This window comes from Rhinatrema bivittatum, chromosome 6 (genome assembly GCF_901001135.1).
Source record: "Rhinatrema bivittatum chromosome 6, aRhiBiv1.1, whole genome shotgun sequence".
NCBI lineage: Eukaryota > Metazoa > Chordata > Amphibia > Gymnophiona > Rhinatrematidae > Rhinatrema > Rhinatrema bivittatum.
The window spans coordinates 171,912,037-171,929,333 of record NC_042620.1 but is presented as its reverse complement, the minus strand read 5'-3'; the positions used below and the strand labels follow the sequence as shown (position 1 = coordinate 171,929,333).

The 17,297-nt window shown below is 43.2% G+C and overlaps 1 protein-coding gene across 1 annotated transcript in view; it reads left to right on the top strand.

Moving 5' to 3' along the window:
• The window catches only part of UNC80 (unc-80 homolog, NALCN channel complex subunit), a 437,997-nt gene that overhangs the window by 201,479 nt on the left and 219,221 nt on the right, over window positions 1-17,297 (top strand). Inside the window, 2 exon segments of the mRNA XM_029606152.1 lie at window positions 7,018-7,218; window positions 16,910-17,017. Of these exon segments, the coding sequence (XP_029462012.1) occupies window positions 7,018-7,218; window positions 16,910-17,017 (309 nt within the window).

Here is a 17,297-nt window from a genome sequence, read left to right as displayed (position 1 = left end):
TTCTCCGGGGCAACCTTCATGGCTCTGGCCTTTATTGACTCCGGGGAGGGAGGAAATTTCATCTTGGCAGAATTATTCAAGCAATTGCAACTCCCGGTGGTTCCCCGTGCACCACCACTCCTGATCTCCTCTATCCAGGGGGATCCGCTGCCCGGACGAGTGTCCTTGTGCACCGCTTCGGTGATTCTTCATACTGGAGTACTCCACGAAGAGGAGATTTCCTTCCTGATTCTCAACAAAGCCATCCATCCAGTGGTGCTGGATCTTCCGTGGCTGCGTAAGCATTCTCCTATCATCAACTGGGAGATGCTTCAAATCGCTGCTTGGGGGTCTGATTGCTTCCCCACTTGCCTTTGGAATCTGCCTCGACCACAGATCCTGCTCGCAGCCACCACACTATCATTACCTCCACAGTATGCTGAGTATGTGGACGTTTTTTCAAAAGAAAAGGCAGAGACACTACCCGAGCACCGCTCTTTTTTGACTGTGTAATCAATCTCCTTCCTGACACAGTTCCTCCCAGAGGTCAGGTATATCCTTTGTCCTTACCTGAAACCCAGGCAATGTCCCACTATATCAAGCAGAACCTAGACCGAGGGTTCATCCGGCCATCTACATCCCCAACAAGTGCTGGATTCTTTTTTGTAGCCAAGAAGGACGGCTCCTTAAGGCCCTGTATTGATTATCGGGGTCTCAACTCCATCACCCTCCATGATCATTATCCGCTTCCGCTCATCCTAGAGCTCCTGGATCATCTTCAAGAAGCCAAAGTCTTTACTAAGTTGGATCTTCATGGGGCCTAAAATTTAGTCTGAATCAAGCCTGGAGACGAATGGAAGACCACCTTTAATATACGCGATGGCCACTATGATTACCTAGTGATGCTTTTTGGCTTGTGTAATGCACCGGTGGTCTTCCAAAACCTAATGAATGAGGTATTCCGGGACATGCTCAACAAGTGTGTGATTATCTACCTTGATGATGTCCTAATTTATTCAAATGACCTGACTACCCATCGTGCTGAAGTTCGCTGAGTCCTCCAGCGTTTAAGAGACAACGGTTTGTATGCAAAATTGGAGAAATGTCTCTTCGAGCGAAAGTCTTTACTCTTTTTGGGGTTTATTGTCTCCACTGCTGGCTTCCGTATGGACCCAGAGAAGCTAGCTAACATCCGGGAGTGGCCTCAACCCGTAGGACTCCGCTCACTACAATGATTCCTTGGCTTCGCCAACTTCTATAGAAACTTCATTCCTCAGTACTCTCGCATCGTGGCACCCCTTACCGCCCTAATCAGAAAGGGTGCAAATGCCAAACAGTGGCCTCCAGCTGCTATTTCTGCTTTTGAGGAATTAAAACAGGCTTTTCTACAGGAGCCTTGCCTCTGCCACCCAGACTCTTCTCACCCCTTCATTGTGGAGATGGACGCCTCCGACATAGCTATAGGGGTCGTCCTCAGCCAACATTCCACCCAGGGAGCCCTACTACCGTGCTCTTTCTTCTCCCGCAAATTCTCCCCGGCTGAGAGAAATTATAGAATCTGAGATAAGGAACTCTTGGCCATAAAATTGGCATTTGAAGAATGGCGACAGTGGCTAGAGGGGGTGCAACATCTCATTACAGTTTACACCTCATTACAGTTTACACTGATCACAAAAATTTGGAATACCTCAGTAAAGCACAGTGTTTGAATCCACTTCAAGCCCGCTGGTCCCTCTTTTTCAGCCAGTTTCACTTTATCCTACGCTATCGACCAGCCATAAAGAACATTAGGGCGGACGCCTTATCCAGACTTCACGATCCTGGAGATATTCTGGACCAACCCCGTTTCATTCTGGATCCCGCTCAGGTCCTCTTGGCAGTCAGCCACACAATATCCCAGGGGAAGACAGTAGTCCCACTCCGCCTGTGACCCAAGGTCCTAGCCTGGGGACACGATTCCCTCATGGCTGGACACTCGGGAAGAACCCGTAACATGGAATTGTGTCCCGCTACTACTGGTGGCCTTGCATGGCTGAAGATGTACAAGCCTACATCAGTTCTTGTCCCACCTATGTGCAACAAAAACCTTTTCCAGGTCACCCTTGGGGCCTTCTACAACCTCTCCCAGTGCCGTGCGAACCATGTACACATTTCCACTGACTTTGTGGTGGATTTACCTCCCTCTCAGGGTAATCATATGATCTGGGTAATAGTGGACAGATTCTCTAAAATGGCACATTTCGTTCCTCTCCCTAAGTTACCTATGGCTTTGGAACTGCCATGTCTGTTCACGCAACACGTCTTCCGCCTCCATGGCCTGACTCAACACATCACCTCTGACCATGGGCCCCAGTTCACAGCAAAATACTGGCACTCTGTTGCGACTGTCGCTTCCCGACGGCTTCATTCCGCCTACCTTTCCATGTTTGCGGCTCCTCCTGCTCTTCACGGACACCTGGCTGCCGGGCGTCCGCCTGCCGTCCTCTCCAGCATCCCCAGAACGGCTTGGCCACTGCCTCCTGCCATGTTCTACAGGTACCTTAGGGCGCACGCGCTGCGCAGCCCTCATTCTTATTTCCTCATTGGCGCGTTCCTCAGGGGCGTCCCCCTGTGATGACGTCACGCTGCCCAGATATTTAAGCCTACAGTTTATTGCTAGCCATTGAGTTAGCAAGGGGAATCTTACGGATGGGATTCACTCTCCATACCCAGCTACTCTGCTCTCCAACTTCCATTGGACTCTTTCTGCTAACGGGGTTCCCGCTCCTCTTTTGCTTCTTTCAGATCGCTATCAGGTAACCGGTACTCGCTCCTCGAGGGCCCATGTTGCCTGACCCACTGCCTGCATCTATCTCCTCTTCTACTTGGAAGAATTCGCTACAGACACCATCAGTGAGTACTACTATCATCTACTCCTCAGAACTGTCTCCCTGGAACCAGGTACTCGCTCCTCGAGGGCCTGCCTCCGTTCCAGCACCAGTGCCATCTCCTACGTGGAACCGCTGTGTGAGTACTTTGCCAACGAGTCTCTCTGCTCCCAGGGATCTGGTACTCACTCCTCGAGGGCCAGCTCTCCCTATCTCGGGGGTCCTCCATATTTGGGACACCGTGAATGTTCTATTGTACTCATTCTCTCAGTTATATCCATTACAGCACTGCTACCGGAGGAACCGCTGTTCCAGCGCCCTGTGGAATACTAGCCCAGCAGGGCTACATCTTCTACTCACTATTGCCACCTTTGGTGGTTTCTCAAACTGTCTAAATAAAGAAATATCTGTCTTTGTGTGTCCAGAGCTGAGCCTGACCTGTGGCCCCTCACGGGACTTCTCCCCGTTGGCGTGGTCAGCTGCTACAGGGTCCAAGGGTCCACCCAAACCTAACGAAATATAACACACTCCTTATACAAGAAATTCGGAATCCAACTAGTCATTATCATGGCGTTCCACCCCCAAGGGAATGGCCAGGTGGAACGGGTTAATCGAGGTTTAAGTCCTTCCTCCGTTCTTTTGTAGGGAGCCGCCAGGATGACTGGGCCTTGTTATTACCTTGGGCAGAGTTCTCCGAAAATACTCATGTACGCTTCGCCACTGGTGCATCTCCCTTCCAGGTGGTCTTTGGCAAGCAACTCAGACCTCCTTTGCCCATGCCCCTGGCTGTGCCCTCCCCGGCAGTGTAACTTACAGCCCAGCAGCTCCACGAGTTATGGGAGTCTACCAATGCCAACCTCCAAAAGACCGCCAAGACTGCTAAGCTTGTCCGAACCTAAGCAAGCATCGGACAAGCATCGCCGCCCGGCTCCATCCTTTAACTCAGGAGACTGGGTGTGGCTCAGCACCCACCACATTCGCCTTCGGGTCCCTTCTATGAGGTTGGCTCCTAGATACATTGGACCATTCTCCATCAGTGAACGGTTGGGTCCAGTAACTTATCGTCTACGACTTCCTACCAGTCTGCGGATACATAACACCTTCCTTGTATCCCTATTAAAGCCTTTGGTGCTTTCCGTGTTCCATGCTACTCCACCTAAGATGCTGAAGATCGTCTCTGATGAAAACCCAGTCTATCAAGTCAAGGAGATCCTGAATGTGAGAAGGAATCGTAGGCATTGGGAATATCTGATCTCCTGGGAAGGATTCGGTCCCGAGGAGAATTCCTGGAAGCCATCATCGAACATCTTGGATAAATCCTTACTCCAGCACTTCCATCGCGCTCACCCTGACAAGCCTGGTCCTTCTGCGAGGGGGCGTAAGGGGGGATACTGTTGTGGGTCTCAGCCATGGAGGACCACAGCCAACCCCCCTACCTTTTCCGCTACGAGCCGCCGCTTCTCCCGGTCGGTACAGCATCCTCCACTTCGAGGCTGGCCGACCGTGGCATGCCATGCGGCTTTGAATGCCGCCGCTCTGCTTCCTGCGGAGCTCTTCCTAGGCGTGCGCACATGGGAGGCTCTGCCTCTGAAAGGGCCCAGGGTGGGAAACTCTGGTCCAGCCCTCTCCGATGATGTCAAGAGGGAGGGCTGTTTAAACCAAGCCTCAGTCCTCTGTTGCTTGCCTTAGCAACAGGTCGTCTCCTCAGAGTGCTAGTTGCTGCGTTGATTCCTGCCTGAAGTCCTCCTCCTGATCCAGTTCCTGATCCTGCTCCTGATCCAGCTCCGGTCCGCAATCCTTCCTTCGTACTCCAGTCCCTGCATCCCTCCTCAGCTTGATCTCCTGGTTCCGTCTATTGGCTTGTCTCTCGTCTTCGTTGTCTGCTGCCCGTCTTGACCCCTGGCCTGGTTTCTTCATCTCTGCTTGCCTGCTGCCTGCCCCGGATCCTCTAACCAAACTCTCATAGTGCATCTCCGCTGCCAGCCCTGACCCGGACTCCTGACCGCGTCTTCACCTCGTCTCTCCTGTTTCACCAAGGCAACCCGCACCTAAGTCCTGCCAGCCCCGGTAACCAAGGGCTCAACCTGCGGGGAATGAGGGCTGGTATAGGTGAAGCTCCAGCTGGGTTGACCTCACCTTCTCTATCTACCGGCGACGGAAACCACGTTGAGCTATCCCTCTTTGGGTAGCGCTAATCCCCGTCCTGGCTCAAGGGTCCACAATCACAATAGAAGTCCTGTGTTGTCACTTTTCTTAGCAACCCACATTGCCTCCAATTTTTCTGGATTCACTTTGAATTTGGAATGAAAAAGCCAGTTGGCTACCTTTATTACAGAATTTAGCTAATTGTTCTGAACATGCTGAGTCAAACTATGCAATGATCTGTTTATCATCTGTATAAAAAATCTGTTAAAACCTGAATTTTAGTCAGGGTTGCTAGGTACAAGTTAAGCATGGGTGATAATATTGATTCCTGATGAAATGTGTCTTGCGAACTACTATATTCCTAATAAACGTGGTATATAAAGGAGAAAGGAACATAGCCTATTTAATGATGTGCCTTGGATACTGATCTCAATCAAGTGTTTAACTAATAAACAGTGATCGACAGTGTCAAAGGCTGAGCTCATATCCAGGAAGTCAATCAGAGCATCTTTACCCTTATCTTGATTTAGCCTTACCTCATTTAGTATAGCAGTTAAAGTTGATTCTATACCAAACATCACCAGAAGCCTGATTGTCTTCAGTGAAAGACCAGGGTTTTCTCTAGAAAATCAGAAAGTTGAGTAAGAATAATCTTGTCAATAATCTTGGAGAAAACAGGAAGATTCAAAATAGGTCTAAAGTGGTTCGGGGTGTCATGATCTAGGCCAGGGATGGCGAACTCCATTCCTCGAGTACCACAAACAGGCCAGGTTTTCAGGGTATTTACAATGAATATGCATGAGAAAAATTTGCATGCACTGCCTTTAATGTATGCAAATCTATCCCATGCATATTCATTGTGCATAACAGTTAGTTTTCCTGAAGCCTAGGACCCTTGCCTTAGAACACTCTAATACTGAACCACACCATCTGATGATCACTGGATCTCTATGACACTATCCCTACTGGTAAGTACTAGATCCAATACTGCCCTTCTCCCATGTGGGTTCTATTATTAATTAATAGAATAGTTCTCTCTGCAGAAAATTCAGGATCTCCTTCCTTCTAGATGATACTAAATCTGGATGACCCAATCAATGTCTGGCAAATTGAAATCTCCTAGCAATAGCATCTCCCCTTTCATAGTAATTTTGTGAACATCCTCCATTAAATCTCTGTTTCTTCTACTTGCAATATAGATCTGTATATTACACCAATATACAGTATATAGATGTTCTATTCTCTCTTCCCAGATTAACCCACAGTGCTTCCTCCTTACCTCATAAGCCCTATAATTCTGTTTTAGTATTTTATTTTATATATAGCACCATTTCTTTACACCCTATCCTTCCTGAATAAATTGCAGTCAGTATAATTATATCTTAGTAATGGTTTTCCATGTATCATGTCTTCATGAGAGCCACTGCATCCAAGTCATCCTCTTCCATTACTGCCTCTAGATTCAGGATTTTATTTCCCCCACAGTCAATAATTCACATTTCATCTTTGTGCTCATTACAATAATGGGCAATTTTAAGTAGCCAACAGTATTGCAAGGTATTTGCACACTTTTGTATAAGTAGACCTTGTAACTAATTTTCAAAGGGAAACTATCCTTCAATAAAGTGGACTTCAATGAAGTAACAGAAGGTAGCATCCTCTATAGAATGTTAAACTAGGGACAAATGATCATCATATGTAGCTAAATAGAGGGAGGTTCAAAAAGAATGTGAAAAATACTTTTCACAGCGAATATGGACACCTAGAATTCCAGTGGAAGTTGTAAGAGCCAAAATGATGGCAAAATTCAAGATAGATCCATGACAACACAGTGTGGAGTCAAGAATGGGCAGCTTGGGTGGAACAAGTGGTTCTTATCTGCCAACATTGTTGTTTCTAACAATTCCATGGGCATTTCATACTAAATAACATTTTCTCAAATGGTGACCTTGCCATGAATCCAGCAATCTAGAAGATTTGTTTGTCTTTATCTAAAATCTGTTCTTCTGATTTCTTTTTATTCTAGGTAATGATTCTGTTGTGCAACCAGCAGAGTTTCATATGCACACATGTTGATTACTGCCACCCTCACTGCTACCTCCATCACAGTCGCTCCTGTGCTCGCCTGGTTCGTGCGATCAAATTGCTGTATGGTGATACCGTAGACTCACTCAGAGAAGATAATGTGGCTTCCAATGTAGGTTTTAGGGGCAAGAAAGTGAAGGAGGTGAGCACTAGCGGTGGGCAACTGGCTGGCAAATATGGTGCTAACTATGAACATGGGGACATGAATTTCCAGATATGTGATTGCAATTACTTTTTGGTCATTATGACCATGAATTAAAAATTTTTAACAGTGTTATTCTCTTGAAAGTCATAGGCTTCTGTAAGTTTCCACAATTACTCTCAGATACTCCATGGATTTTCAATGGAGCTACTTACAATTACTCAGAGGTTTACTTATGAGCAGACAGCTGTATTTAAAAGTGAACCCTTATGCTGCTGATCCACTCATATTCATATTCTGTGTGATATAATTCCAGACTATTACAGAAAAATGTTCCAGGATGCTATGTCTAAGTTTATAGCTGTCAGGTAATGATCGGGGTGATAGGTCATACTAATACCTTTCATAGTTTGTAGATTTCAGGCTGTCCACAAGGCTGGAACTGGAGTCAGTGTAAGTGAAAATATCAAAATCAGCATCCATATGATAACTGAAAAGAAAAAGGAAAGAGGCTAGCAGGAGCAGAGGATCAGTATTGAGGTAGACCAAGTACCAATAGCAAAGCTTCAAGAAAAACATGTCAGAAAACATTTGCACTCATACTGAATCATTACAACAGCTGGGTTTAAATGCTAGAGTCAGTTAGTACTGGTTATCTGCTGAACTAATGAGGTATCTTTCTGAGTGGGCCTAGTTACAAGGAACAGGAGGATAAATTACTTAACACTGTTTGCACTCCCAGTATCCTTAGATTCATGTGACTTTTTGAATGGGTTCTCTGACCTCTGATCTTCAGGACTGTCAGTTTGAGACCTATTGATCCTGAAAGTGTTCCCCTTCTTATCCACAGTGCTGATCCTGGGCTCTCTAGGTATGACATCTGGAGGAACACTTGGTGGAAATGTTTAACTATGTCTTCTGTGTGCACATGATTGGCTGATTCCCATCTGCTGTCTTCTGGGCAGTAACTTTCCCAGTAGGCTAGGAAGAGGAGTTGACCTTGAATGGTCTCTAAATCCAGGATCTGTTTTCCAAGGAACTCTTGTTGATCTTTGATTGTCACTGGTGGGGGAGGAGATATCTGGTGATCTAGAAATGGAGTTCTGTAGTAGGTTTTAGTAAGACTACCTAAAATACTGAGTGAATATGAAATGTTACCAGGAGTCATAGTCTGAAGGTGACTAGGTTTATCTGTTACAAATGGGTTCTTGAATTTTTGATCATTTGATCAATCATCTCTTACTCTTTATATGTTGGGTTAACACTCAGACTTCGTTCTCAGCCTTGAAATGGGAATCTATTCATTGCAAGCTATCTGAATCTTTTAGTTGCTCTTAGCAGTTCCAGATCTTGCTTTCACTGAGCATGGGTCTCTTGCAGATGTTTAACTCATTCCAGTCCTACAGAGACTTTGTGTGAAAGGTGGTGGGTGGGTGTCCTTTGTGCTGCGACGGAGTTGACACAGCCTCGAGGGTGAACCCATGAGGCCTACGCCGGCAGCTGGTGAATGCGCCTTTAGTGGCACAGTCTGGAGCTTCAACTTTACCAGCTGCCTCCTCTACAGGTTGAGCCCTTGGGTTCTAGCGGCTGGCAGGACTTAGGCAGGTTCCTAGGGTGGTGAAGATAACTAACATTTAAAGGTACCCCTGGATCAGGGCAGGGACAGGCCAAGGTCAGGGAAATGCAGCTAGCAAAAGTGGTCAGATCCAGGCAAGGGGTCATGTCCAGGCTGCAGGCAATCATGATCAGGTTCAGGCAAGAGGTCAAGATCTGAAGAGTCAAGCCAAGGGTGGACAAAGACATACTGAAGTCACTGGACAAGATAAGAAGGACAAAGCGAGGCTAGATGAGGTAGGCTGGATGAGGAATGCTGGAGAAGACAAGGCTGGTAAAGGCAAGGCTAGATGGCAAGGCAGGATGAGGCAAGGCTGGAAGAAAAGGCACAGGATCCAGGAACACAGACAGGAATCTAGAAACAATATTCAGGAGCAATTCAGTTTGTGTTGTGGTATCTTGAAAATTGTCCTAACTACACTCCCCTTTTTTTTTTTTTATCACGGGTGCTATTCTTGCAAAATTTATAGCAAAATGATAAATCTAGGTCTAAGTTTGTACCTGTTTGCCCAGTGTCACCAGGAGCCGCAGTGGGATAATCCTTATCTTTCCTGGACAGCTCATCAACCTTGCTACGCTGTAGTCTTGGTCAATAAACCTACGTAAAATAAAATAATGGCCATGGGTCTAATCCTGCATTAAAGTGACGCCTTATCTTTGAATATTCTATTGTATGTTCTCATTGTTGCTCTGGGAAGCCCTCCACTTTTAAAAGGTGGCCCCATGCCTCAAAATCCAGCTTGATAGCTTCTTATTCCAGGTTTGGTAATTGCATTCCACAGATATTAATTTTCATGAATAAATGCACATGGATGGAAAAGTTTCTCTGGTGCAGAGTGGCTCCCACTCCCATGCTGGAGTAATTGGTCTCTACTATGAATGATTGTGTGATGTATGCAACTGACGCAGATGTAAAAGATGTTTTCAGCAATTTGAAGGTTTCTTGGGCTTCTGTTGTCCACTTGAAGGGGTTCCTTTCCTTACCAATTTGTGATTGGAAAATCCCTTAATGAACTTTTGATGGAAATTGGCAAATCTGGAAAATATTGTATCCCCTTAATGCCCCTGGGTATTGACCAATCTTTGATTGCTGTGATCTCCCATTGGTTCATGAATAGTCCATCTGACGAAATGCGATTACCCAGAAATTTTATGGTCTGTTTTTCAAACTTACAATTTTCAAGTTTGGAGAATGATCTCTGAGTCAATTCAGAATGAAGTATGCATGGTGTTTATGTTCTGTAGGGATGTGCAGAGGGACCGCATACGTTACATTCGGTATTCGTATTCGTGGGGGGGGGGGGGGCAGATACATTGCATTCGGCAAGGGGGGCCCCAATCCGTTCATGTGTTCCATTCTTATTCGTTTCCCAGCTAAAATTTAATTAACTACAACCCCCCCCTTCCTGACCCCCCATGACTTGGCAAAACCTCCTGGTGGTCCAGCGTGGGTCTGGGAGCCATCTATGCACTCACGCCGTCGGCTGCCGGCATTCAAAATGGCACCGATAGCCTTTGCCCTTACTATGTCACAGGGGCTATTGGCGCCATTTTGAATACCGGCAGCGAACCTCCCAAGTGCAGGAGATCACTCCCGGACCCCTGCTGGACCACCAGGAATTTTTGGCAAGTCTTGTGGGGGTCAGGAGGGTCCCCCTAGACTTGCCAAAAGTCCCTGGTGGTCCAGCGGGGGGTCCGGGAGCGATCTTCTGCACTCGGGCCATTGGCTGCCAATAATCAAAATGCCCTTTGCCCTTACTATGTCACAGGGGCTATCGTCGCCATTTTGCATACCGGCAGCCGATGGCGTGAGTGCAGTAGATGGCTCCCGGACTCCCGCTGGACCACCAAGGAGTTTTGGTAAGTCTTGGGGGGGGGGGTCAGGAGGTGGGGGTTTTGTTTAAATTCGCTCCTTTAGACGGCTGAATAATTCAGTGAAGATTCGTTGTATTCTTGGGAATCGTGATACTTTTCACTTCCCCACAAATACAACAAATATGGCCTTATATGTTGCAAATGAATGCACACCCCTAATGTTCTGTAGGGTTTTCAGAGAAGATCAGGAGGTCATCTAGGATAGATAAATGATCAACTACTCCAACACAATTTGAAAGATTTTAACACAGTTTTGGAATGTTATTGGAGAACTGCAGAGTCCAAATGGTATCCCTAGGTATTTGAAATATCAGTATCAGGTTCTGAAAGCTGCTTTCCTTATTCTTCTCTCCCTGATCCAAGTCAGTTTATAAACTCCTTGTAGTTTCAGAAAGATTTGGCCTGATCAGAGGCATTCAAGAAGTCCATTGATGAGGAGAATTTATCCTATTTTGAACTATAATTTCATTTAAAGCCCCATTATCTCTTATGATTTTATAGGAACCCCCTTTACTTGGGGCCAAAAAAAAATGTGGAAGCTTCCACAAGTGAGGATAAAGGTCTAATGAATGCCTTGTGCAGATTTTCTTTCAAGTATTCACAAAGTGCCCTTAATTCCTTTTTTGATAGGAAGCATATTTTCTCAAATGAGACCCATGTCCCTGGCTTGATGTGATGGCTCTCGCAGGGTCAATGTAGAGGTAGCATGTCAGCTGCAACCTTGTTAAATATATCATGGACATCTGTGTAATTCTTAGGTAACTCTACTACTTGGGTAGATGTCAATGAATAACACTGTAAATATACAAAAAGGGTAAATAATTACAACTCTCTATCCACTTGTCGTATAATTACATATAATATAGAGAGCCCAACAATAATACGTAGAATACACAACTTTTATTTAAAGATATCACACAAATATACCTATATAGACAATAAAACTAAACTAGCACACTCACACATTCATACCCACAAATTAAAAAATATGTTGTATTGAGATACAATATATAACTTTGTTTATGTTACCAATTAAGTTTTACAAATAAGATTTCAATTAAAACTCAATAAATTATTGTAAACTTTAAATTGGAATTGTGTACTGTTTGTGTCCGACAAAAGCAGATGCAAGATCTCTTCGTTTCACCCCCGTCTTTTGGGGCTTCCTCAGGGACTGATGTAAACATACACTTTACAAGTGTATTACCACACTGCAAAGCACATATCAACAATTAATTACACAATTCAAAGAAACATACATTGTCTTAACTATTGCACTTCAAGAACATATACCAACCCAAATTTGCTAAAACCTGTAGCCACTAACAAACACATATCCACAACGCCACTAACCCCTTCATTAATCACCACAAAACATGTTACCCACCACACATAAAAATAAAACGCTTTTCTGTATATCTTATCTCACTTTAATTTTCTATGATTTAAATCCTAAAATCTTCTCCGCTTTTAATGACAACAACAATATATCATTATTTCCTATACCAAAACCGGAATGTATTTAATACAGGCAGTACCTACCTGAATCACAACAATTTATTCAACCTCTTATACTTCAAACTCCTTGCAAAATTCCTTCAGCACAGCGTTCCCCTATATTCATTCATCATAACTCTCGGCCATCTGAATTTAGCGGCGTTTCTTTTAACCCTTGTGGTTTTCTATACTTCCTTCCTTCTTACATGTTGATCAAATAGAAAACGCCAACCTATGATCTCAAGCCAAACATATTCTGCAACAATATAACCAAACATTTGTTATAAAAAATAGAGCAGTGAATCCTCCGCCCCAAACTTCCAGGTTTACAGCAATAAAGACTTTCAACACTCACGTCTGATCGGAAGTGACGTAGCACGACGTCACCCGCTGAGAAGTGAACTACTAAGCTTCCCATCAAGCTTATATAAGCAAAGCAATAAGCCGTCGAGTAATTGATTAAATTATTAAACCTTAACCAACACCATTCCAATCCCCATATAGGGCAAACAATTCGCCCTATTCGATGTACATCCTTAACCAACACCATTCCAATCCCCATATATCTCAAAAAATACTTTATAGAATTACCCCTAAAACTTACCACGGACCTTGCCTAATAAACCTTGAATAAAATCCTTGAATAAATCCTTAAATGGAACGCATTTTACTAACATATGGATATGAGAGCCTTTGGATTTTATTCAAGGTTTATTAGGCAAGGTCCGTGGTAAGTTTTAGGGGTAATTCTATAAAGTATTTTTTGAGATATATGGGGATTGGAATGGTGTTGGTTAAGGATGTACATCGAATAGGGCGAATTGTTTGCCCTATATGGGGATTGGAATGGTGTTGGTTAAGGTTTAATAATTTAATCAATTACTCGACGGCTTATTGCTTTGCTTATATAAGCTTGATGGGAAGCTTAGTAGTTCACTTCTCAGCGGGTGACGTCGTGCTACGTCACTTCCGATCAGACGTGAGTGTTGAAAGTCTTTATTGCTGTAAACCTGGAAGTTTGGGGCGGAGGATTCACTGCTCTATTTTTTATAACAAATGTTTGGTTATATTGTTGCAGAATATGTTTGGCTTGAGATCATAGGTTGGCGTTTTCTATTTGATCAACATGTAAGAAGGAAGGAAGTATAGAAAACCACAAGGGTTAAAAGAAACGCCGCTAAATTCAGATGGCCGAGAGTTATGATGAATGAATATAGGGGAACGCTGTGCTGAAGGAATTTTGCAAGGAGTTTGAAGTATAAGAGGTTGAATAAATTGTTGTGATTCAGGTAGGTACTGCCTGTATTAAATACATTCCGGTTTTGGTATAGGAAATAATGATATATTGTTGTTGTCATTAAAAGCGGAGAAGATTTTAGGATTTAAATCATAGAAAATTAAAGTGAGATAAGATATACAGAAAAGCGTTTTATTTTTATGTGTGGTGGGTAACATGTTTTGTGGTGATTAATGAAGGGGTTAGTGGCGTTGTGGATATGTGTTTGTTAGTGGCTACAGGTTTTAGCAAATTTGGGTTGGTATATGTTCTTGAAGTGCAATAGTTAAGACAATGTATGTTTCTTTGAATTGTGTAATTAATTGTTGATATGTGCTTTGCAGTGTGGTAATACACTTGTAAAGTGTATGTTTACATCAGTCCCTGAGGAAGCCCCAAAAGACGGGGGTGAAACGAAGAGATCTTGCATCTGCTTTTGTCGGACACAAACAGTACACAATTCCAATTTAAAGTTTACAATAATTTATTGAGTTTTAATTGAAATCTTATTTGTAAAACTTAATTGGTAACATAAACAAAGTTATATATTGTATCTCAATACAACATATTTTTTAATTTGTGGGTATGAATGTGTGAGTGTGCTAGTTTAGTTTTATTGTCTATATAGGTATATTTGTGTGATATCTTTAAATAAAAGTTGTGTATTCTACGTATTATTGTTGGGCTCTCTATATTATATGTAATTATAATGAATAACACTGGACAGGAGTTGGTGAGTGGGCACCACCTTGGTGACATTGATTTAAGAATCCTCAAAATTGCTTTCTGGCATCCTAAAACTTGTCTGGAAGCAGCATCCTGGATTCTGGCACAGCAGGTGGTTTGTCAGGTGTGGGTCTGCCTAGGGCAGACCCGGAGCTCTGTAAGAAATCTGCTTGGAAGAGGGTCCAAAACCGTTCCTTTCTAGGCTTTATCAATGGTCTCAAAAGACTCTGTATTTAACATGTAGAGCAGGAGTGTTAAAAGAAGTTTGACACTCCCCAGTAGGAGGTGTCGTGAGTTTAAGAAAACCGCTGTGCCCTTGTAGTTCAGGGTTCTTCTTGGTGTCTCTCTGGCTAAGAGAGGAGCTGGTGGGGGCGGTCTCTACAAAGGGAGAGGTCTATCTGTCCTGCACCTCTCCTGGAAAGGTGGATGGGGTCCAAGGTCAGGGTGCCCATGCCTTTAGGATTAGGGAGGTCTGGTCTTGTCTTGTCCTGAGAGTTTGCTGAGGATTTCTAAGCTTCTTGAAGATCCATGTCACAGGGATTTCTTCAGAGGTTGGAAAAGAAAGGATTTGCTTTTGTGGGAGTCAAGAGGGAAGACTACCATATTAGGAAGGTCCTAAGAGTTGCTGACTAAAAAAAAACAAAAAGGAATCAGTCAGAGGCTCATCTGCTTGGCACTGTTGGAAGAGAATTAAATAGAGATAGAAAGAAGGATAGCTGCATCCAGAGCAGCAAGTACCAATGGAAGCACCCAGTAATAGGGGGTTCCTGCCCCTGAGAGCTTGCATGAAAGGGTGTGCAGAAATTACTAATGTGTGAGACTGAGTTCTTTTTTTTTTTGTGCCAGTGGGCTTTATTTTTTAGTACTGAATTGAATGGTGCCCTAAACTATACTATACTGCTGTGGTTTTTCTTTTCCTGTAATCAGTGACAGTAAAGGATGTTATTTTTTGAACAACAGCTAGAGTAGGAAGTGTGTTTTTGTTCCTTTCAGGACTGGTTACAGAAGAGCTTCAGGTGAGAAAACTAATTATTTCCCCTTCCCCTGTGAGGGACGAACCCGGGAGCATGGGCCCATTGCTAGCCTATGACATCCATTGTGAGCCCCTGCATGCCAGGAGAAGTTGGGAGCAGGGGCTACATATTGTTGCAGATGGTGGTGGTGGAGCTGGCTCTATATTAACTGAATGGCAGCAACCAGTTCTTTCATTATTGTGGGATCCCAGTTGGGCTGGTAGAAACTGTCAGGTTACAATCTGGGTACAGAGAAATAGGCTGTGCTAGTGCCTTTTAGTATCATAGTGTTTAGCATGGTCCACAGTGCTGAGGCTGGAGTCAGAATAAATCATAAGATCAAAGCCAGAAGGTCCAAGAAGGTAGAACAAGTATCAGAATCAAAGCTTCCAGAAGAAAGTTCCAGAATTGTACTAATGATTAGTCATTGCATAGCTGAGCTTAAATGCTGCAACCAGTCAGGTCACAGGTGTGGTGCCCAGCTAAACCAGTGAGATATCTTCCTGGCAGGTCTGGTATCAAGATACAGGATGCTAAATTGTTTATCAGGCTCCTACATTACCCATGGGTCCCTGTGGTTCTGCAAGTAGACTCCTTGACTTCTAATCTTTTGGGCTGCCAGTTTGAGATCTGATAATAAATGTCCAATATTACAAAAAGCTATAAACATCAGTCAGTGTGGTTTTATGTTGATTAGATTCTTGAGATTTGTTGGCAGTGATTCTGCACATCTTATTGTCAACTCTGACTGATTGGCAGGAATGTAAAAATCAAAACAAATTAGTGCCGTTCATAGGCCCAGGAAGGGCTGTAGAAAATATCCAAAATATTCAAATCTAAGGCATAATAGTAGACCATTGTTCCCTAACTATTGTTTCATTAACAATTTGCACATTTAGTACTGGCCTTGTGGCTTATTAGTAGCCCTATTTGATGTATCACACAGGATCTGAACATGGGTGGATCAGCAGCATGAAGTTCAGGGTATATTATCAATTCACCCGGGCAGAGAATCCCTCATCATCAAGATCATGGATGAAGAGAGGAAAAATTGAGGAAATGGGGCACAAAAGAATTAACTTCCCCATCCCCCAATTCATTGATGCATATGCATATCATTCCTTCTCCAAAATAAGTAATTTAGCATACACATCACTGATATATTGAAGGACAATTTTGCATTCTAATGGGCTGTATGAATAATAGATTCTTGAGATCTATGTCTGGTCATTTTCTGAACGTTCAGGAGGTTAAAATGTTTTGGCATTCCCGCCTGAAGGCAAGATCTTTTTCAGGAATGATTCCTCAACTTTGGAACGAGTTACCATCTAATGTGAGAGAAGAGATGGATTTGCTTAAATTTAGGAAAGCTTTCAAAACTTACTTGATGAAAGAATGTGTTCTGCAGATCTGATTTTTATTTTATTTTTATTTTTATTCTCTGAATATGTATTTGTAAATGGTTTGAATTTATGTTGTAAATCGCTTAGGAAGATGTAATCTGTTAGGCAATTCATAAATGAATTTTTTTTTTTTTTTTTTTAATAAATAAATAAATAAATAAATAAATAAATAAAATATTTGTTGACTTTTATCAGATATGAAATTGAGAACTTGCAGCCCATATAGACCTGCATAGATAGTATGTGAATAACTTTCTGGCTATTCATGTTCCTTGTTTTCCTTACAGTGCTCTGACAAGTCATGCCTGAGAACCCCCTCTTTGAAAAAGAGAGTCACAGAAGCTAACTTGGAGGGGAAGAAAGACATTGGAATGTTGAAGTACATCCGGCATCAGGTGCGGGGCATACAAAGAAATATTAATTCGGAGTGTTTTTGGTCATTCCATACTTTCCTTTCTATTCTTTTCTATATTGCAGCTTGTTAGTTATTCTTATCTGACAGAAAGAGCAACCAAAATATTGGGTGCCTACCATGCATATTCATTGATATGAAAGAACCAGGTCAGAATATTTGCATGGAATATCTTTGTTTTTTCAAATATTTTTGCACTACCAAAATCTTTTATATTGTAATTTCTTTGTTTGGGAATAAATCAGGACTGTACTTCATAATCA